Source organism: Mobula birostris, chromosome 20 (genome assembly GCF_030028105.1).
Source record: "Mobula birostris isolate sMobBir1 chromosome 20, sMobBir1.hap1, whole genome shotgun sequence".
Lineage (NCBI taxonomy): Eukaryota > Metazoa > Chordata > Chondrichthyes > Myliobatiformes > Myliobatidae > Mobula > Mobula birostris.
The window spans coordinates 60,422,521-60,446,116 of NC_092389.1; the positions used below are offsets into that span (position 1 = coordinate 60,422,521).

At 48.2% G+C, this 23,596-nt stretch overlaps 2 protein-coding genes across 2 annotated transcripts in view; one reads left to right on the plus strand and one right to left on the minus strand.

Moving 5' to 3' along the window:
• Nucleotides 1-16,396, minus strand: part of LOC140185475 (uncharacterized) — a 240,726-nt gene extending 224,330 nt beyond the window's left edge. The window contains exon 1 of the mRNA XM_072238811.1: nt 15,584-16,396. Within this exon, the coding sequence (XP_072094912.1) occupies nt 15,584-16,396 (813 nt within the window). The remainder of the gene's footprint in view (nt 1-15,583) is intronic.
• LOC140185019 (uncharacterized) overlaps nt 1-23,596 on the plus strand; it is a 777,523-nt gene that overhangs the window by 414,672 nt on the left and 339,255 nt on the right. The gene's annotated exons all lie outside the window — the stretch shown is intronic.

Sequence of the window (23,596 nt, forward strand, 5' to 3'; positions counted from 1 at the left end):
GTGTGCCTGCTGATTTGGAGATGTGACGAATCTGAAGGTTCTTTCATTTGTAGAAACATTAACAACAAATGCAATTTGAATTTTGACCTTTGTTGATATTTTATGGTTCAGTCAGCCACTTTGTGAAGTGCTTGAAATCACTCTTACTTGGAGAATCGAATTTGAATATGGAGGTTGCAGCATTCTGGGGGTACGCACAGATTTGGGGATGCACAAGATTTGAAAGTGCATGAAAGCACACACACAGGCACTCGCGCACACACACAGACAGATAAACACACACACACACACACACACACACACACACACACACACACACACAGACACTCGCGCACACAGACAGACAGATAAACACACACACACACACACACACACAGACACTCGCGCACACAGACAGACAGATAAACACACACACACACACACACACACACACACACAGACACTCGCGCACACAGACAGACAGATAAACACACACACACACACACACACACACACACACAGACACTCGCGCACACAGACAGACAGATAAACACACACACACACACACACACACACACACACACACACACACACAGACACTCGCGCACACAGACAGACAGATAAACACACGCACACACACACACATGACGGCGGTTTCTTATCTACCTCTCCAGCTCATCGCCATGTTCTTTGACATATGTGCGGTGATATGATTAAGACATTCTCACCCCACCCCCACTGGACTGTTGAGTTTTACGGCCATGCGTTAGGTAAGTGGTAGGTGCAAAACGAGGCCCCAACAAGTGTTCAACAACAACAACAGGAATTCTGCAGATGCTGGAAATTCAAGCAACACACATCAAAGTTGCTGGTGAACGCAGCAGGCCAGGCAGCATCTCTAGGAAGAGGTACAGTCGACGTTTCAGGCCGAGACCCTTCGTCAGGACCCCAACAAGTGTTCATTCATGTCGCCACACACAGAGACTGTATCTTACAAAGGACCATTTTGGTAGAATCTCCAAAAACCCCAACTACATCAAGAGTTTATACCGTTGACGAGAATGGCAATAGTGGGCGATTCAGTACAATTTCACAGACTTAATTTCAATATTCTGTATTTGATAAATGATTACTCTGAAGTACATATTTACAATGGAAGCAAATGCTATTGATAAGACACCTCGAAGGTTCTGATGCCGTTATTGGGACAAAGTTACTCACACAGCTGGTCTAAAAATTAATTCACTAAATTAATCACAACCCGTCACCGCGGGGATGGCACCTGTCTGATGTAATAGGTTTCTAAATAAGTTAAGGAGTTTTATTATACAATATGTTGAAGTCTGTCCCTGTGGGGTCGCTAGATGGTGTTTATAAACCCGGGACATGTGGTGCTTCAACATTTCATTCCAATAGACCGCCTGAGGCACAGGGGGACACATTGCCGCGCAGGGGAAATATCGGCAATGTTGAAACGGTACTACAGTGTGCAGAAAATATTGTACCTGCTCATTGCCGTCACTGGAGTTCCTGGTGAGTGAGCAGAGCAGTTTATGTTTGGTATTTCCGTGTGTTAACCGGTGTGAACCTGTTTATGATCAATCGACAAGCTTCCAACTTGATGATCTTTGCATAGATATCCGTCAAAGATATTTATCCTATCAATTCAACATCCTGATTATTTCATATTTAATGACAAGATGAACGAATCCCCGGTCTCTCCTCTAACTCAGGGGATCGACCTGAACTTTGTTTTTGCCTTTAATATTATCTTGTCCAGATTTGTCCCAGTACCGGGGCGGGCAGCTCTCCTGGACGGTGTAACTGGGAGGCTTTTAATGGGACCTTGTCCAGAGTTGTCCCACAGCTGGGAAACGGAGGGTCGCCGTGAAGGGGTGACTGGGATGGGTTTACATTGTGAAGTTTACTTGTACTGAGTTATTATTCAGACAGAACCCCTGGTCCAGTGTTTCACGTTTCCCGGTGGAGTCTGGCACAGATCACCTGAACCAGTGTCCATGCATCTGCTGCCGCGTGTTATCGAATTGAACTGTGCTGGAGAATTAATCCGTTAACGGAGTCATTCAGTCTCTGGTTACCAAGTTGTTCCTGAGACCCGTCGTAAATTGGGCGCTGTATCGACCTGAAGATAGGTCTCGCCCCGAAACGATAGGTTTTTTTTGGGTCCCGCCAGTATTTCGCGTGCGTTGCTCCCCTCTGTATCCCTTCTCGGTCCAATCAGACGCTGAGCTTCAGGAGGCCTGGTCAGTTACGGTTAAATCAGTGAAACCGGCTCCGTCAGTGACTGGAATCGGGATCAGCACCGATCGTTGTTGTTCATACAGCTTATTTTTATCCTCGACGATTGTTCACACATCGTCGTATCTTCATACTGAAAAAGGCAGGTCAGAGACAGTGTGACCCGTGTCCGATGTTAGATTAGCAGCCGTTCACAGACTCTGGCACGCTTGATCTTTAGCTGAAGTCCGATCCCTCTTTAATTCCTGGAGAATGTGCTCAGTAATGCTAGGGTCGGTTCTCCCCCACCCCCACACCTCTCTCTCTCTCTCTCTCTCTCTCTCCAGTGAATTTAATGGCGATTGTGATCCTGTCCCGGGGAAACTGCGGCCTCTCTACCTGCACCACTCGCTACCTGGTGGCCATGGCAGCGGCCGATCTACTGACTATTGTCACCGAGGTCATTTTGTATCAAATCAATTGGTATTACTTCCCGTGGAATTTTCTGGACATCACCCCTGTCTGCAGTGTTATCGATTCACTGACGTACGCAGCCACAGACTGTTCTGTTTGGTTCACCGTCACTTTCACCTTTGATCGGTTTGTCGCCATTTGCTGCCAGAAGCTGAAAACAAAATATTGCACCGGGAAAAATGCGGCTGTGGTTCTGACAACAACCGGCGTAGTGTTCTGTCTGAAAAACGTTCCCAGATACTTCACGTTTGAACACAGCGTGATCATCGATAACGTACCGTGGTTTTGTAGAACCATAAACAATTTTTTCACTGACCCTGGATGGATGGGATATGACTGGCTGGATATGGCTTTAACTCCGTTCCTCCCTTTCGCTGGGATCCTGCTGCTCAACGCTCTGACAGTCAGACACATTTTAGTGGCCAGTCGGGTCCGTAAGGGGCTGAAGGGTCAGAGCAAGGGGGAGAACCGCAGTGACCCGGAGATGGAGAGCAGGAGGAGGTCTGTGGTTTTACTCTTCACCCTCTCCGGCAACTTCATCCTCCTGTGGATGGCATACGTTGTAAATGTCATATATTATCAGGTCGCAGGAAAAATATCTGATTTCAGTGATTCCGAATGGATCTTTCACTATGTCGGAGTTTTGCTGAGGAATTTCAGCTGCTGCACGAATACATTTATTTACGCGGTGACTCAGTCGAAATTCAGGGAGCAGCTGATCGGCGCGGTGAAATACCCGGTCACCTCGGTGCTTCAGTTCATGAATAAAGCCGCGTCCTGAGCACTAGCTAGTGCGGGCCGCTGTGTGTCGAGCACGGGCTCTGGCTCCTCTCAGTCACCGCCTGATGGCCAAGGTGTTATTTCCGGGCGGGTTTTCCCCGCTACCGGCAGCTCCGGGACATTAGGGTAGTCTGTGTGGTGGAGGGAGGGGGCGTGGACGGGGGGGGAGTAAAACACCGTCATGGCGACACATAAACTCGGTGTCCCGCCATATGCCAATCAATGTACTGCTCCAGAATGCCGCCCAGCATTTGGTCTGTGGATATGTCTATCTATTCCCTTTCCTGCTCAGTACCTCACAGTCTGACGTCCCCAGACAACTGTAGGGCTGGTGTGATACTAGGTGGCCAATCCACTGCCAGTTCTCTAGTCTCCAACTTTCACATGAATAATGGGCTAACGTGAAAATATAGGGCGGAATATGGATAAACACTTTTTGTTAAATTGGTGAAAAGCCGCCCCATCTTAATGACCGCCTCTGCTACTAATGACTGACGACAATAGCTGAAAGCAGATTGTAGCTGGGAGATTAGTATCCAAGGATACATATAGTACCGAAAGAACAGGCTGGAAGGCAGAGGTGGTAGCGTAGCTCTGTTTGTTAAAAAACAAACAAACAAACAAACAAACAAAATCAAATCATTAGAAAGAGGTGATATAGGGGCGGAAGGTGTTGAATCATTGTGGATAGAGCTGAGGAACGACAAGGTGAAAAGACCCTGTACGGACCATGCAACCGCAGTGAGGATGTGACCTACAAATTACAACGGGAGACAGTGAATGCTCACCGAAAGGGAAATGGTAGAATAGTCATGGAGGATTTAAATATGCGTGTAGATGGGAAAAATCAGATTAATCCTGGATTCCAGGTCGGGGGATTTCTAGAGTGCCTTCGAGATCGCTTTTTAAGGCAGCTGACGTTTGAACCCACTGGAGGATCTGCTCTCCTGCACTGGGTGTGGGGCAATGAAGAGAAACTGATTGGAAATCTGAAAGCAAAACAACCTTTTGGGGCAAATAAGCAGAATGTTTCTGAGTTCACCCTGAGGTTTGAGAAGGAGAAGCGAAAATCAGATGTGCTGGTATTACAGCAGAGTAACGGTAATCACAGACACAATTACAATTGGCCAGAATTAATCGGAAAAGAACACTGGCAGGGACAACGGCAGAGCAGCAATGGCTGGAATTTCTGGAAGCAATTCGGAAGGCACCGGATAAATACATCACAAAAGAAGAAGAATTTTGCAGGAATGTCAATGCCTAAGAGAGGAGATATAATTGAGTAAAAAAATTGTGGGAAGTTAGACAATTTGGAAGCTTATGAAAACCAAAAGAAGTCAACTAAAAAGTCATTTGGAACGTAAAGATGGAATACGAATTTAAGCTAGACAGTCATATAAAAGAGGACACCAAAGGTTTCTTCAGCTACTTAACGTGTTAAAGGGAGGAGACGGTGAATTTCCGGCCGTGGGTAAACGAGAATTAGTAATGGGGGCAATCGAAATGGCGGACAGAATCAGTATTTTAGGAGTGTGGGGAAAAATTGGCAGATGGTGCACAGTGTCGGGAAGTGCATAGAAGAAGAAATGAAAGGGTTAACTATTTTATAAATGGAAGGAAAATGAATTGTAACGCGCGGTTCTTCTAGGCTTAATCTAGGGGGTGATAGTCCCCCAGTACGGCCAAATTCAAGAAATCTCGTTTGGCTGGATGCTGCACGATGTGTACCCTGTTATAAATCAGTACCCCGAAATAACAAACAGTACATAATATGCGATTCATCGATTAAACTTTGTAACTATTACTTTGACTACATGGTCAGTAGAGAAAAAAATATATTAAATAAAAAATAAGGCACCAATCTGATTAAACAGTCCTGTGCGCACGCAGTTGGAGCTCACGCAGTTCAGTTGTTCTTCTTCCTCCATCGATCTCCTCCTTTGGGCCTCCGCTCGGAGACGACCCCGTTCGGCGATCCACCACATTTCTCCGTTCGCATCTTCTCTCTTCATCTCTCTCTCTCCTTCTCGAAAAAGCCCGCAAAAACAACTGCTTCCAGAATCACAAGACAGGGCAACAAAATCCTGATTTGCTAACATGCATCAATAGTCCGGTTATCTCCGCCCATAACCAAAACATTGCTGCTACAGAGAAACCATTCCTTCAGCAGTGAACATTACAAAAAAAACATTACATAGCAGTGAACCCTTACAGCTCGTTACACTCTCCCCCAACCAAATTTAGTCATGTCCTCATGAGGTTGAGATAGTTCGCCAACCCTTCCTACAAACACAAAGTCCAATCCAGATGCAAAGTCAGTGACGTAGCTCGCCACAACAGCAGAGATCACACACTGTTCCCCAGGCGCTACATAGGTCAACCTATCCGGTGGTCTGCTAATTCTCTGAGAGGTCCGTACACCCTCACCTAACTCTTCAGACTCAGAAGCTGCTGGTGATACTTCGTGTCTGCTTGCCGAGTCCTCCGCCACCCCCACCCCCGCAACCCGGAGCCCTCTGTCCCGTGTCCAGGCTCCGCTTTCTCTCCTTCAATGACCTGCTGTAAACCAGGCTGCCCACAACTCCCCCACGCCCTCCACCTCACCTGACTCAGTGGGAAAAGCGCCAGGGCTTTCTTCCTCAATCAATGGGGAGTTAGCGAAAGGCAGCATGTACCTCACATCCAATGCGATGAGGTGGAGGATAAATGCGTGGCTGAGGGATTGGAGCAGGGGGCAGGGATTCAAGTTTTTGGATCACTGGGACCTCTTTTGGCGCAGGCGTGACCTGTACAAAAAGGACGGGTTACACTTGATTCCTAGGGGGACCAATATCCTGGCAGGGAGATTAGCAGGGGCGACTGAGGTGACTTTAAACTAGAATGGTTGGGGGGTGGGAATCAAATTAAAGAGGCTAGGCTTGAGGAGGTTAGTTCACAACAGGGGGATGGGAACCAGTGCAGAGAGACAGAGGGGTGTAAAGTGAGGGTAGAAGCAAAAAGTAGTAAGGAGAAAAGTAAAAGTGGCAGGCCGACAAATCCAGGGCAAGCATTAAAAAGGACCACTTTTCAACATAATTGTATAAGGGCTAAGAGAGTTGTAAAAGAGCGCCTGAAGGCTTTGTGTGTCAATGCAAGGAGCATTCGTAATAAGGTGGATGAATTGAAAGTGCAGATTGTTATTCATGATTATGATATAGTTGGGATCACAGAGACATGGCTCCAGGGTGACCAAGGATGGGAGCTCAACGTTCAGGGATATTCAATATTCAGGAGGGATAGACACGAAGGAAGGGGAGGTGGGGTGGCGTTGCTGGTTAAAGGAGAGATTAACGCAATAGAAAGGAAGGACATAAGCCGGGAAGATGTGGAATCGATATGGGTAGAGCTGCGTAACACTAAGGGGCAGAAAACGTTGGTGGGAGTTGTGTACAGGCCACCTAACAGTAGTAGTGAGGTCGGAGATGGTATTAAACAGGAAATTAGAAATGTGTGCAATAAAGGAACAGCAGTTATAATAGGTGACTTCAATCTACATGTAGGTTGGGTGAACCAAATTGGCAAAGGTGCTGAGGAAGAGGATTTCTTGGAATGTATGCGGGATGGTTTTTTGAACCAACATGTCGAGGAACCAATTACAGAGCAGGCTATTCTGGACTGGGTTTTGAGCAATGAGGAAGGGTTAATTAGCAATCTTGTCGTGAGAGGCCCCTTGGGTACGAGTGACCATAATATGGTGGAATTCTTCATTAAGATGGAGAGTGACATAGTTAATTCAGAAACAAAGGTTCTGAACTTAAAGAGGAGTAACTTTGAAGGTATGAGACGTGAATTAGCTAAGATAGACTGGCAAATGACACTTAAAGGATTGATGGTGGGTATGCAATGGCAAGCATTTAAAGGTTGCATGGATGAACTACAAGAATTGTTCATCCCAGTTTGGCAAAAGAATAGATCAAGGAAGGTAGTGCACCCGTGGCTGACAAGAGAAATTAGGGATAGTATCAATTCCAAAGAAGAAGCATACAAATTAGCCAGAGAAAGTGGCTCACCTCAGGACTGGGAGAAATTCAGAGTTCAGCAGAGGAGGACAAAGGGCTTAATTAGGAAGGAGAAAAAAGATTATGAGAGAAAACTGGCAGGCAACATAAAAACTGACTGTAAAAGCTTTTATAGATATGTAAAAAGGAAAAGACTGGTAAAGACAAATGTAGGTCCCCTGCAGACAGAAACAGGTGAATTGATTATGGGGAGCAAAGGCATGGCAGACCAATTGAATAATTACTTTGGTTCTGTCTTCACTAAGGAGGACATAAATAATCTTCCAGAAATAGTAGGGGACAGAGGGTCCAGTGAGATGGAGGAACTGAGCGAAATACATGTTAGTAGGGAAGTGGTGTTAGGTAAATTGAAGGGATTGAAGGCAGATAAATCCCCAGGGCCAGATGGTCTGCATCCCAGGGTGCTTAAGGAAGTAGCCCAAGAAATAGTGGATGCATTAGTGATAATTTTTCAAAGCTCGTTAGATTCTGGACTAGTTCCTGAGGATTGGAGGGTGGCTAATGTAACTCCACTTTTTAAAAAAGGAGAGTGAGAGAAACAGGGGGATTATAGACCGGTTAGCCTAACGTCGGTGGTGGGGAAACTGCTGGAGGCAGTTATCAAGGATGTGATAACAGCACATTTGGAAAGCGGTGAAATCATCGGAGAAAGTCAGCATGGATTTTTGAAAGGAAAATCATGTCTGACGAATCTCATAGAATTTTTTGAGGATGTAACTAGTAGAGTGGATAGGGGAGAACCAGTGGATGTGGTATATTTGGATTTTTCAAAAAGGCTTTTGACAAGGTCCCACACAGGAGATTAGTGTGCAAACTTAAAGCACACGGTATTGGGGGTAAGGTATTGATGTGGATGGAGAATTGGTTAGCAGACAGGAAGCAAAGAGTGGGAATAAACGGGACCTTTTCAGAATGGCAGGCGGTGACTAGTGGGGTACCGCAAGGCTCAGTGCTGGGACCCCAGTTGTTTACAATATATATTAATGACTTGGATGAGGGAATTAAATGCAGCATCTCCAAGTTTGCGGATGACACGAAGCTGGGTGGCAGTGTTAGCTGTGAGGAGGATGCTAAGAGGATGCAGGGTGACTTGGATAGGTTGGGTGAGTGGGCAAATTTATGGCAGATGCAATTTAATGTGGATAAATGTGAAGTTATCCACTTGGTGGCAAAAGTAGGAAAACAGATTATTATCTGAATGGTGGCCGATTAGGAAAAGGGGAGGTGCAACGAGACCTGGGTGTCATTATACACCAGTCATTGAAAGTGGGCATGCAGGTACAGCAGGCGGTGAAAAAGGTGAATGGTATGCTGGCATTTATAGCGAGAGGATTCGAGTACAGGAGCAGGGAGGTACTACTGCAGTTGTACAAGGCCTTGGTGAGACCACACCTGGAGTATTGTGTGCAGTTTTGGTCCCCTTATCTGAGGAAAGACATCCTTGCCATAGAGGTTCACCAGATTGATTCCTGGGATGGCAGGACTTTCATATAAAGCAAGACTGGATGGACTGGGCTTGTACTCGTTGGAATTTAGAAGATTGAGGGGGGATCTGATTGAAACGTATAAAATCCTAAAGGGATTGGACAGGCTAGATGCAGGAAGATTGTTCCCGGTGTTGGGGAAGTCCAGAACGAGGGGCCACAGTTTGAGGATAGAAGGGAAGTCTTTTAGGACCGAGATTAGGAAAAACTTCTTCACACAGAGAGTGGAGAATCTGTGGAATTCCCTGCCACAGGAGACAGTTGAGGCCAGTTCATTGGCTATATTTAAGAGGGAGTTATATATGGCCCTTGTGGCTACGGGTGTCAGGGGTTATGGAGGGAAGGCTGGGGCGGGGTTCTGAGTTGGATGATCAGCCATGATCATAATAAATAGCGGTGCAGGCTCGAAGGGCCGAATGGCCTACTCCTGCACCTATTTTCTATAATCATCCTCCGATTCAGTTTCCCTCTCATGGGCGCGGCCCGGCCCAGCCTTTCCCGCTGTGGTCCATGCAGTCGCCCTGCGTTTTCGCAGAGCCCTCTTACTAGGTGTAAGCTCCAAGTCGGGCTCTGGGTCAGCCTGCACCTCTTGTCCCAGGGGCAGCAGGTGGTTCCGATGGATAATCTTGACAGGACCCTTCCCCTCTTCTCGTTTCACCCGGAACACTGGTAGGTTTGGCATCTGACTCTCCACCACATAGGGTGTGGCCGCCCAGCAGTCAGCTAACTTGTACTTTCCAGGAAGCCCCAAATTCCTTATGAGGATTCGGTCTCCCGGCAGGAGTTGGGAGAACCTCACTTTCTGATCATACCTCCTCTTATTTCCTCGATTCTGCTTGGCGGCTGCAGCCCCAGCCAATTCATAAGCCCTTTTCAGCTCGCTCCTCATATCACAACATACTTCAGATAAGGCTTCGGTGGTAAGTCACCCTCATCAGTACCAAAACAAGGGTCAATGGGCAACCTCGCCTCGCGCTCAAACATCAGATAACATGGCGAGTACCCAGTAGCTTCATTTCGTGTACAGTTGTAACAGTGAACCAGATCTCAATATGTTGACTCCACCAGCTCTCGCTGATCTCCATGGTCCCGAGTACGTCTAGCAAGGTCCTATTAAACCCCTCAGGCTGGGGATCGCCCTGCGTGTGATAGAGCGTGGTCCTCGACTTCTCAACTCCAAGCATGCCCAGTGACTCATAGAAGAGTCTGCTCTCGAAGTCCCGTCCCTGGTCACTATGTATCCGCCTGGGGAGGCCATAATGAACGAAATACTTCTCCCACAACACTTTTGCCACCGTAGTCGCCCTCTGGTCCTCGGTAGGAAAAGCCTGAGCATATCTGGTGAGGTGGTCCGTGATGACTAAGACATTCGCCGTATTGCTGGCATCGGGTTCTATGGACCGGATATCCACACACACCAGGTCCAGGGGCCCTGCGCTCTGTAAGTGGGACAAAGGAGCTGCCCGCGTAGGCAGTGTCTTCCGGCGTATGCAACGAATGCACGACTTGCAGTATTCTTCAACCTCCGACTTCATTCGGGGCCAGTAAAACCGGTCGCTGAGCAATCCATAGGTCTTCTTCACCCCCAGATATTCAGAATCATCATGAAGTGACTTCAACGCAATCCTCCGATACTTCTCGGGCAGAACCAGCTGGCAACGCCGGGTCGGACCGGTCATGACGTGACCCGGGATAAGATCTGGCTCTTCAACTCCAATCGAGGCCACTCTTTCAGTAATGGAGGCACCGAAGCGTGTTTTCTCTTCTCTGTCTGAGCCGTGTCTCCATTTTCAACCGCGGACCAAATAGTGCCACTGCCCGGGTCATCCCGCTGAGCAGCTGCCACTTCCCCAGAACTCAATTCCTGCAGCAGTGAGGTCACAGTGAACCTGGGGAATGACGTCATCGGAAGCCGCCCATTGATCCGCTGCTCGATCCGGCCGCTCCTTTTCCTCTGCCTTCACGGTGATGGCAAACTGACACAGGGCCGTCACCCCAGGGGCAGGAGCGCTCTCCCCCTCCTCGTCCCTGTCCAGTCCCTCATGTACCTGTCACCCCAGGGACAGGAGCGCTCTCCCCCTCCTCGTCCCCGTCCAGTCCCTCTGTCCAAAAGTTTAGATATTCTCCACCCTCCTGTCCCTCCTCCCCTCCCTTTCTTCCCCAGGGGAGGGTAACCACACAGAAGCTGATTCAAGGGGTGACTCAGTTTGGCGTGGCCCGTCAGGAATCTCCGATAATAACCACAGAACCCCAGGAACGAGCGCAGGGCGCTCACAGTCTGGGGCCTTGGCCGAGTGGTCACCGCTTCTATCTTAGCCGGGTCTGTAGCTACTCCATCAGGAATCTCCGATAATAACCACAGAACCCTGGGGCCTTAGCCAGGTGGACACCGCTTCTATCTAAGCCGGGTCTGCAACTACTCCATTTGTGAGATTATGTGTCCGACTTAGATAACAGACAGGGAAAGTTTTAACCCTGCAGCTTTCAGGCAGCCGAACACCTTCAGTAGCCTCGCTTCGTGTTCTTCCAAGGTGAATCCAAATACTGTGAGGTCATCCAAATACATGAACACCTCAAGCAAGTTCATATACCCAACCATCTTCTCCATGACCCGCTGGAAGTTTGCACGGGCTCCCGATATGCCCTGGGGCATCCTTTCGAACTGTTAGCATCCCAGGGGACATATAAATGCCGTCTTCTATTTGTCGGCCTCACTCATGGCTATCTGGTAATATCCACACCTCAAATCCAGCACACCAAACCACTTTGCACCACTCAGACAGGCCAGCGCGTCTTCGAGCCTTGGGACCGTATACTGGTCAGGGAAGGTGCGCCTGTTCAGAGTCCTATAGTCCACACACATGCGTACCTTCCCGTTCTACTTCCAGGCTACGACTATTGGGGACGCATAGGGGCTTTGGGACTCAGTGATGATCCCAGCTTCCTTCAACTTACACAAATGCTGCTGTACGTCTTCCACGTCTGCTCGTCGCCGCGATCTCTCTCTAAACGGGGTGTCCTCGGTCACCCGGATACTGGGACTCGTGCTCTTGGAACAACCCGCATCAAACTCGACAATGGAAAATACGCCTTCCAATTTCAACATCTTCTCCACCAGCCTCCTTTTCCAACCCGGCGGCACCGGGGAGTCCCCTAAGTTGAATGACGCAGCGGTCAACTTTCCCCGCTTTTCCAATAGTTTCTCCCCGGCGCGCCACACGGGGGCGCTAAACATTACCGTCACCGGGAACAAATGCGCCAGGGGCATCCCCCGCTTGAAGGTCACCTCCCTCTTCGTAGTGTTCCTGACGATCACTGCCATCCTGCTCGGCTGTACAACCGAGGGCTTCTACAATTCGGGCCTCACCAGCACCCCAGCCAGAAATCCCGACTCCCCCTTGTGGTTCTCCAGAGCGTCCACTGAGAGGCGTTCTCCCTCAGGCACTCCGGGAAATATGGTGGGTCTCCATCACTCTCGCTACTTCCCCGGTCCGTTCCACCATTGGCTTCGACTGGGTGAACCACACGGTTCCTCGTTTAAATTTGGTACCCAGCCCAATGCTGCCACGCACTTCCTCAAAATCACCTTGAAACACTGGGAGCACGGACAGGGTCCCCAAAAATCACTCACCCGCCTTCTCCTTACAGGCCCCCATGAGCCTCCTCACTAGAGGGATGTTGGTCCCCACCAGAATTGAAACGCAGCCCTTCTCAACAGGGAAACCAGCACCACTGTATCAAGACCCTCAGACACTCCCACATCGGCCTCCGAGAACTCCAGTTTCACTGACAAATAACCGTCGTATGGATAATCACCAGCACTGAGACCCCAAATCTCCAGTGCACTGAATGGTGTCAAGGTTAAATGCTTCAGATACCGGTTGTAAAACGAATGGTACAGTAACGTGACCTGCGATCCCGTGTCGAATATGGCTTTAGCGTAAATACTCTCTATCCGTAGCGACACACTGGAGCGTGGTCCCACTAAGCCTTCAGGAATAGGGTATTTTGCTTTCGGGAGTACCTTGGTACATTGCTAGGAACGTGTTCCCCCAGAGGCACCAGGCCGTTCCCTCACTGGGTCCCCTCTAGGTTTCCCCAACGACTCTCCTTGCTGAGGTACCCGGGAGCTCACTCTCCTTCTGGCGTGAGACCTGCTGCCAGCAGCCCTCCGCATTGTTCATCCCCTTGGGGAATCTGCAGCGCCCCCCCCCATCAGCCCCAACATATGGGGGGGGGGAGTCACACCCGCTGATAACAACCGACGTATCTCCGATCTGAACTCTGCCACAATCTCTTCTACCACTCCCCGGGGTAGGCCATTTGTGGTCACTTCACCGCAGGGGACACTACCGAGGACTGTACCCTGCTGACTGAGTCCTCCCGTGCTTCCGCCGCGTTCTCCTCTTCCCGTACCTCTCTGATCAGCTTAACAAAAGATGGAGGGGACGCGTCTTACGAGACTGTCAGAGACCCCACACAATCGGGTCATGGCTATCTGGTCCATTCTTAACCGATCCACCTCAGCCGCCTGAATGACCCCTCTGTGCCGCAAGCAATTTAGCTGCCTCTCTAGCCGTAAAATAAAAGCAGAACCCTTCTCCCGCTTCTCCTGACGCATGCTTTGAAACCCCACCAGGAGCTCCACTGGGCTTCCAGTCGGATCAAAGTCATTGCCCAGTGCTTGTTGATAACTGACAGCTGTCGCTACGGGATAATGTAACCTGACAGCTCCCTCGTCAACGGCCCGCCCATTCAAACTTTCAACCAATCACTGTCACTTTTCATCATCCGAGCACTGCCACTCATCTAACAACTGAGAGGTCCGTTCCGCCCACGTCTCATACTCCTCCTCCCCTTTAGGTGTGGGTGTTATTCCAGAGAATAGGTGGAGCCTGCCATAACTGGGACTTGGAATCTGAATTTTCCATTTATTCGCCAGAGAAGTAAGGGCGGCTACTACCTCAGAATTCTCATTCTTCACCGGGGGACGTGGACTAATTAGACCTTCCAACTCCGACCACTCTTTCCCCTCACTCCTCAGAAATGATAGAACCCTGTCTTTGAAATCTCCGCCGCCAGCTACCTCAGCGCTGGTCTGCATGAGAACAAGAGCTGCATCCGCCATTTTATCAAGGCTCCGCTCACGATCGCAACTTCAACAGAACTTAACAGTGGAATTAACAATTCATCCGGAGTACAAATATCTGCCCCACTGGTTCATTTCTCAGGGTAATTACACAGCATCCAACAGAATCAATCCCGAACGTAGCCCCCACAATTGTAAATCTCGCTTTGCCTAGCGGCTTAATCTAGGGGGTGATAATCCCCTGCCCGGCCAAACTGAAGAAATGTCGTTTGGATGGATGCTGCCCGATGTGTCCCCTGTTACAAATTAGTGCCCAGAAATAAGAAACAGAACACACTTTGCGATTAAATGATTAAGCTTTATAATTCTTACTTTGACTGTATGGTTAGTAGAGAAACAAAATTGAATAAAGGGTGCGATCTTATTAAACAGTCTGTGCGCAAAAGTGGAGCTCACTGATAGGCCGATCGGTCCCCATCGGTCTCCTCCGATCATCACTGCCCTTCGGACCCGCGCTCCGAGTCCACCCTGTCTGGCAGTCTGGCAAATCTCTCCATTAGCGTCTTCTCTCTCCATCTCTGTCTCTGACAAAATCAACCGCTCCCAGATTCACGAAACAGAGCAACAAAATCCTGATTGGCTGACATGCATCCCACAGTCCTGTTATCGCCAGCCATAACACGAACATTGCTGCTGCAGAGAAACTGTTACTTCAGCAGTGAACATTACAAAGAAGCCATTACATTAGCAGTGAAACCTCACAGCGCGTTACACATATGAGAAGCATCTGGCTTCCCTTGGGCTGTATTCCCTGGAGTTCAGGAGAATGGGGGCTGGGGTCGGGAGGGGAATCTCACTGAAACATTCTGAATTTTAAAAGCTCTGAACAGATTAGATATGCAAAAGTTATTTCCCATGGTAGGTGAATCTAGGACAAGAGAGCACAACTTCAGGATCGAAGGACATCCATTTAGAAAAGAGATGAGGAGTACTTACCTTAGTCAGAGGGTGGTAAATTTGTGGAATTTGTTGCCACATGCAATTGTGGAGGCCAAGTCATTGGGTGCATTTAAGACAGAGAGAGATGGGTTCTTGATTAGCCAGGGCATCAAAGGGTATGGGGAGAAGGCAGGGGAGTGGGGATGACTGGAGAATTGGATCAGTCCATGACTGAATGGCGGAGCAGCCTCGAAAGGCCGAATGGCCGACTTCTGCTCCGAAATCTTATAGTCTTAATTGAGTTGACTGAGTGAATCCTTTCCCACATTCAGAACAGGAGAGTGGCATCCCCCAGTGTGAATTTGGTGATGTATTTTAAACTCAGAATGCCGAGTGAATTCCTTCCCACAATCTGAGCAGGTGAACGGTTTCTCCCCACTGTGAATTCGGTAGTGGCTTACAAGTTTGGATGATTGAGTGAATCCCTTCCCACATTCAGAGCAGCTGAAAGGTTTCTCCCCAGTGTGAACTCGCTGATGCACCTTCAGTCGAGATGACCAAGTGAATCCCTTCCCACATTCAGAGCAGGTGAATGGCCATTCCCCAGTGTGAAGTCGCTGATGTTCCTTCAGTTGAGCGGAATGGGTGAATCTCTTCCCACATTCAGAGCAGTTGAATGGTTTCTCCCCAGTGTGATCTAACTGGTGTGTCAGTAGTCGAGAACACCGAGTGAATCCTTTCCCACAGTCTGAGCAGGTGAATGGCCTCTCCACAGTGTGAACAAACTGATGATCTTTCAGCTGAGCTGCATCGGTGAATCCCTTCCCACATTCTGAGCAGAGGAATGGTTTCACTCCAGAGTGGATTTGCTGGTGTCTCAAGAGCTGAGATGACCGAGCAAATACCTTTCCACATTCAGAGCAAGTGAACGGCTTCACCCCAGTGTGAATTCGCTGATGCTCCTTCAGTACAGATGACCGAGCAAATACCTTTCCACATTTAGAGCAGGTGAATGGCCTCTCCCCAGTGTGAACTCGCTGGTGTGTCAGTAGGTCAGATGACTGAAGGAATCTCTTCCCACAGTCTGAGCAGGTGAATGGTCTCTCCCCAGTGTGAACTAACTGATGTTGTAGCAGGTGATTTGACTGAATGAATCTTTTCCCACAGTCTGAGCAGGTGAATGGCTTCTCCCCAGTGTGAACTCGCTGGTGAGTCTGTAGGTTGGACGATTGAGCGAATCCCTTCCCACAATCTGAGCAGGTGAATGGCTTCTCCCCGGTGTGAACTCGCTGGTGTCTCTGTAGTTTGGAGGAGTGAGTGAAGCCCTTCCCACAGTCTGAGCAGGTGAACGGCATCTTTTCAGTGTGAACTCGCTGGTGTTCATTCAGTTGAGATGATTGAATGAACCCTTTCCCACATTCAGAGCAGGTGAATGGCTTCTCCCGGGTGTGAACTCACTGGTGTCACTGTGTTGTGGTTGAGTGTGTGAATGCCTTCCCACCGTCCGAGCAGGTCAATGTCCTTTCACTGGTGAATTTTCTGATATACCTTTAGCATCAATAACAGAATGTGCTTCCCACAGTCAGAACAGGTGGAGCATCTCACTATGGTGTGAACTTGCTGATGTATCTTCAGACTGGATGACTGAGTGGTTCCCCTCCCTCACACAGAGCAGGGTGAATGGCCTCTCCCCACTGTGAACTCACTGGCGTGTCTGCGGGTAGCCTGTGAGTGAATCTCTTCCCACACTGAGAGAAGGAGAATGATATCTCACTACGATCAATTCTCTGGCAATTCAGAAAGTCAGACGTTTGAATGCCTTGTACAATCAATGCAGTTGAGAACTGATCTCCAGTGAACAAATGCTGGTGTGTTCTCAGCTCCCGGTTCCAGTGAATTACACAGAGTTAAAACAGAAAACTTCATTTCAGAGACAGAATACATTTACCAGCTGGGATGAGATACTTCTTCATCTCCAAGAATCGACAACAGATGCGTTGGCGTTGCAAAGAAAATATTTGGTTACTCCTTAAATATCCAGACAGAGACAGAAAAACTGATGTTTTGTTGTGTTTAAGATTCCTGTACACAAGTGTTCTGCAATTTCAAACCTGTAAAAATATTTGCAAAAGACATCAATTGGTGAAGGACAAAATTTCAGGAGAGGTTTTAGTCTGTGGTGAGAACATCAGAACAAAAGAAATAGGAGCAGGAGTTGGCCATCTGGCCCTTAGAGCCTGATCTGCCATTGAATAAGATCATGGCTGATCTGGCCATGGACTCATCTCCACCGACTGCCTTCTCCCCATAACCCTTAATTCCCCAACTATGCAAAAATCTATCCAATCTTGTCTTAAATATATTTACTGAGGAAGCCTCCACTCCCTCATTGGGCAAAGAAATCCACAGATCCACCACTCTCTGGAAAAAGTAGTTCCTCCTCATCTCCATCCCAATTTACCCAAATTTTGAGGCAATGTCCTCTAGTTCTAGTCTCATCTACCAGTGGAAACAACTTTCCTGCCTTTATCTTATCTATTCCTTCCATAATTTTACATGTTTCTGTATGATTTCCTCTGAATGTGAGCTCTGGCGTCACATTTTACCAATTTCAACCCAAGTTGGGGGTACTCAACTTGAGATATACCCCAGGATACTGTGGGAAGTGAGGGAGGAAATTGCTGAGCCTTTGGCGATGATCTTTGCATATCAATAGGGAGAGGAAAAGTACCAGAGGGTTCGAAGACATTTTTCCCTTTTCAAAAAAGGGTGTAGAGATCAGCCAGAAAATTACAGACCAGTGGTTCTTACTTCAGTGCAGGGCAAGTTGTTGGAGAAGCTCCTGAGAGGCAGGATTTCTGAGCATTTGTAGAAGCATAATCTGACGTGGGATAGTCAGCATGGCTCTGTCAAGGGCAGATCATGCCTTACGAACCTGATTAAATTCTTTGAGGATGTAACAAAACACACTGATGAATGTAGAGCATTGGATGTAGTGTACATGGCTTTCAGTGAGACTTTTGATAAGGTTCCTCATGTGAGGCTCATTCAGAAAGTAATGAGGCAAGGGTCGAAGTTGACCTTGCTTTGTGGATCCAGAACTGGCTTGCCCACAGAAGTCAAAGGTGGTTGTAGATGGCTTGTATACTGCATGGAGGACGGTGACCAGTGGTGTTCCACAGGGATGTGTTCTGAGACTCCTTCTCTTTGTGATGTTTATAAATGATCTTGATGAGGAAGGAGAAGGGTGCTGATGACACAAAAGTTGAGGGTGTTGTGAAGAGTCTGGACAGTTCTCCAGAGGTTACAGCAGGATGCAGATAGGATGCAGAACTGGCAGATGGAGTTCAGCCCAGAGAAGTGTGCTATGGTTTATTTCGGTACATCAAATTTGAATACAGAACACAATATTATGTTGGGACTATTGGCAATGTGGAGGATCAGCAAGATCTTGTGGTCCATGTCAATTTTACACTCAAAGCTGTAGTGCTGATTGACAATGTTGTTAAGAAGGCCTTCATCAACCATGGAACTGAGTTCAAGATCGGTAATGTTACAGCTATATAAGACCTTCTTTAAACCCACTTAGAGTCTTGTGTTCAGTTACCACATTACAGGAAGGATGTGGATACTACAGAAAGACTGCAGAGGAGATTTACAAGGATGTTACATGGAATGGAGAACATGCCTTATGAGAATAGGTTGAGTGAACTTTGGAGCGACGGAGGATGGAAGGTGACCTGACAGATGTGTATAAGATGATGAAAGGCATTGATCGTGTGGATAGCCAGAGACTTTTTTCCTAGGGCTGAACTGGCAAACACGAGGAGCATAGTTTTAAGGTGTTGGAAGTAGGGTTAAAGGGGATGTCAGAGGTAGGTTTTTCACACAGAGAGTAGTAGGTGCATGGAATGCACTGCCAGCGATGATGGTAGAGGCAGATACCATGGAGTCTTTTGAGAGACTGTTAGATATGTACATGGAGCTCAGGAAAACAGAGTGCAATGCGGTTGGGAAATCCGAGGCAGTTTCTAGAATAGGTTACATGGACGGCACGACACTGTGGGCCGAAGGGCCTGTAATACATTGTAGTTTTCTATGTTTCTATATGCACTCATCTTCGAACAAGGCACGGATCAGACATTCTGACTGACCATCATATTCTCTGACTGTATTCCTGCCTGTGTGAGAATGCGCTATTTCTGACTTCAATCAACCTAAGACTTGGCTCAATTTGTCTCTGGCCTTTGGTATTATTTCAAGTTCTAGTCATGTTCCACAAGACTACAAAGAACACTTGATTTTACATGTATGATCCTGGAGATTTACTAATTACTCAGATACCCTCCACCAGCTGATTGACAGTGATAAACCCATCGATGGCAATGCCAATGAATATAAAGTGGAGGGCAGTGGCTATTCTCATTGGAGTGCGGCACTTTTGTGATGTAAAAGCCACAAGTCACTTGTCATCGAGGCAAAGGTGTTTCATATCGTTATTCACTCAGAGAGAACTAAATCTGACGGAAGGTTTTATTTCCATACAGCTCTAATTGACATTTTCACTGACTGGAAGGTGAACTCTTTAACCGAGATTAACTGGGAACAATATTTTTGTTCCGAGTTACTAATCCTTGGATTTACATAGCTGAAACACGGCAGTGTTTGGGAGATACATTGGCTCCCATTTCCTTCGACTGTAGGGGAACAACGGTTGGTGGTGTGATCCATGGCTGCCTATTTACCCAGAAGGCCCCACGAACCAGAAACCTGTCTGTCAGCCACGGAACAATAAAGCGATGCGCATGCGCCGCAGAAACGGCGGCAGCCCACCACTCATTAGCCGAAAGCCTGGCGGCGTGGGTACGGATCGTGGGGCTGAGAAAGAGGGAACGGACCGGGACTGTGCTGGGGTGCAGGACCAGTGCGCCAGGAGCTCACAGTAATAGCCCGTCAATCACGTTTCAGACGCCGCTGATTAATTCCCCACCGGAGACCCCTCCTCCCTGCGGCCGGTCTTTGTGAGCCTCTCGTCTACTGAGCGCATGCGCGATATTTGGGATGACCTCATACCTATGCGCATGCGCGTGTGAGCAAACAGAAGGAAATCTGCAGATGCCGAAATCCAAAACAACAGACGGAAAATGCTGGAGGAAAGTCAGGGAGGCAGACAGCAACTATGGAGAGAAGTGAACAGTTGGTGTTTCAGACCCAGACTCTTCAGCACTGGAAAGGAAGGGAGGGAGTCAGAATCTGGGGCAGGTGAGGTGATAGGGTAAACCGGGAGAGGGGGAGGAGTGAAGTAAAGAGCTGGGAAGTTGATTGTTGAGAGATAAAGGGCTGGAGAATAATAACAATAATAATAATTAATACTCTATTGATTCCGAGTGGGAAATTCATTCGTTTCAGCAGCAACATCTAAAAGCACAGCAAGCAGCGGGCAGACTTTACTGCAAATAAAGTACAGAATAATAATGTACACAATAACACTGTATGAGTGCGCAATAATAATGTATGAAACAACAATGCAGAGACTATTGAACTATGATGTGTGTTCACCTGTCACAGAAGATCTTTGTTACGATCCTTGTGAGGGCGGAGCTGAGTGAGTTTGTTGAAAAGGGGTCGGGGGCTTTGCTGCCTGTTCAGTAGGTCATGGAGAGGATGTTCCGGATTGTCCATAATCGATAACAGTTTGATCAGTGACATCCACTCCACCACTCACTCGAAAGAGTCCGGGTTGTGGCCAAGGATGGATCCAACCTTTCTGATGAGTTTATTATTCTTTCCCAACGTAAAGCAGCGAAGAAGACTGCACTCGCTACAACAGACTGGTAAAAGATCTGCGAAATCCTGCCTCACGTGTTCAAGGATCTCGGCTTCCTTAGAAAATAGAGTCTGCTCATCCCCTTCTTTTAAACAGTCTTGGTGTTGGTTTTCCAGTCATGTCTCTCGCCGAGGCGAACACCCAAGTACTTGTCCTCCTCCACCATCGCAACTTCTTCTCCCAGAATGTATACAGGACTCATCACAGTCCTCTCCCTCCTAAAATCTATCACCATTTCTCTGGTTTTGACCACGTTCAGGAGCAGGTGATTCTTCCCTCACTATTCCACAATCCTGTTAAACCAGCCCTCTGTACCCCGAGTCCTGCCCATCTCTGATGCACCCAACTACGGCAGAGCCATCAGGGAACATCTTTAAGTGGCCAGACTCAGAGTCGCACTGAAAGTCTGAGGTGTTCAGTGTGAACAGAAACGGAGACAGGACAGTCCCTTGTGGGGCTCCAGTGTCACTCATCTCCACCTCAGGCAGAGAAGCACCCAGCGGTACAGACTGGGGTCTGTCTGTCAGGAAGGCAGTAATCCAGGAGATAGTGAATTTGTCTACGCCCACCCTTGCTCAGACAACGTGGCTGGATTGTATTGAAGGCATTAAAGAAATCAAAAACAGTGACTCTCACAATGCCACCAGCATCATCCCGGTGGGAGTGAGCTCGCTGCAACAGAGAGATGATGGTATCATCCGCTCCCTCATGAGGTTGGTAGGGAAACTGTAGAGGGTCCGAGGTAAGTCTGGACTGGCCTCTGCATCACCTTCCTCACATGAGGGCAATTGGTCTGTTGTCATTAAGTCCAGATGGAGTCACCGTATTGGGTAAAGGAACCAAGCAGGAAGTCTTCCCCAGCACCGTTATCTTTTCCTGACTCAGTCTCAGATTGTAATGGTGCTGCAAAATACCAGAGAACAGGATCGTACAGGCCTTCAGTACCCTGGGGCTGATACCGACAGGGTCAGCATATGTCGTCTCTCCCTGACTCCTACCCTGACCTACAGTCACTGTCAGACGGGACAGCAGATGTAGTCTCTCCCCCTGTTTCCTACCCTGACCCGCAGTCACTGTCAGACGGGACAGCAGATGTAGTCTCTCCCCCTGTCTCCTACCCTGACCTGCAGTCACTGTCAGACGGGACAGCAGATGTAGTCTCTGCCCCTGTCTCCTACCCTGACCCGCAGTCACTGTCAGACGGGTCAGCAGATGTAGTCTCTCCCCCTGTCTCCTACCATGACCTGCAGTCACTGTCAGACGGGACAGCAGATGTAGTCTCTCCCTCTGTCTCCCACCCTGACCCGCAGTCACTGTCAGACGGGTCAGCAGATGTAGTCTCTCCCCCTGTCTCCTACCCTGACCTGCAGTCACTGTCAGACGGGACAGCAGATGTAGTCTCTCCCACTGTCTCCTACCCTGACCTGCAGTCACTGTCAGACGGGACAGCAAATGTAGTCTCTCCCCCTGTCTCCTACCATGACCCGCAGTCACTGTCAGACGGGACAGCAGATGTAGTCTCTCCCCTGTCTCCTACCCTGACCTGCAGTCACTGTCAGACGGGACAGCAGATGTAGTCTCTCCCCCTGTCTCCTACCCTGACCCACAGTCACTGTCAGACGGGACAGCAGATGTAGTCTCTCCCCTGTCTCCTACCCTGACCTACAGTCACTGTCAGACGGGACAGCAGATGTAGTCTCTCCCACTGTCTCCTACCCTGACCTGCAGTCACTGTCAGATGGTGACTGAATCTCGTTGCAAGTTGACGAGGGACTGTTAATGTCAGATTCTGCAGATATTGCAGCAGTTCCTCACACCCAGGACTGAACTCTGGTCACTCAGCATTGCAGGGGTTTGTTAGACCAGAACTCCACATGATACAGCACAATCAGGCCATTCGGCCCATCGAGTGTGCTCTGCGATTTCATCAGCACTCAGTTCCAGTTCATCGCTCAACACACAATCCAGAATAGCTGATCCCCAACGTGTTCAACTGACATCTCGTAGGCATTTTACAAATTTCCCCCTCTGTAATCAACACTAACCTGATTTTCCTAATTGTAATCCCCCATGACTATCGTAACATAGCCCTCTTGGCATGCATTTTCTCTCCAATTGTAATTCGGAGACCACATCCTTACAACGGTTGGAGGTCTGCATATAAATCATCGCAGGGTCTTGTTACACTTAATGATTCTTCGCTCTACCTACAGAGATTTTACATCTTCTGATCCTGTGCCGCCCTTTTTTTGTAATGATTTGATTTCATATTTACCAGCAGAGGCACCCACCCCTTTGCCTACTTACCTGTCCTTTTGATACAACGTGTCTGCTTGGACGTTAAGGTCTGGGTTGTAATCTTCTTTCAGCCACGACACGGAGATGTACTCAAATCACACTGTGCTACAAGTTCACCTCTGTTACTCTGTAAACTGCGCACATTCCTTCAGCCCTGCATTCATCACCCTTATAGATGTTGTCTCACTTTAACGGTGCAACTCATTCCGTTGACTGCAATTTTCACCTGATATCAGCCTCTGCATTTTTGTTTATTACGTGTGATCGTGAACAATAGCCAGGATCAGAAACGCTGATCAAGTCAACTAGTTCCCAAAGAGAACTCTGACAGGCCAATCAGATGGTTTACTGCTGCTCAGCGATAGAACACAAGAAAATCATATGTACAATTAAGAAACATTTTAAAAAAATAGTAGAAATACTGGAGTCA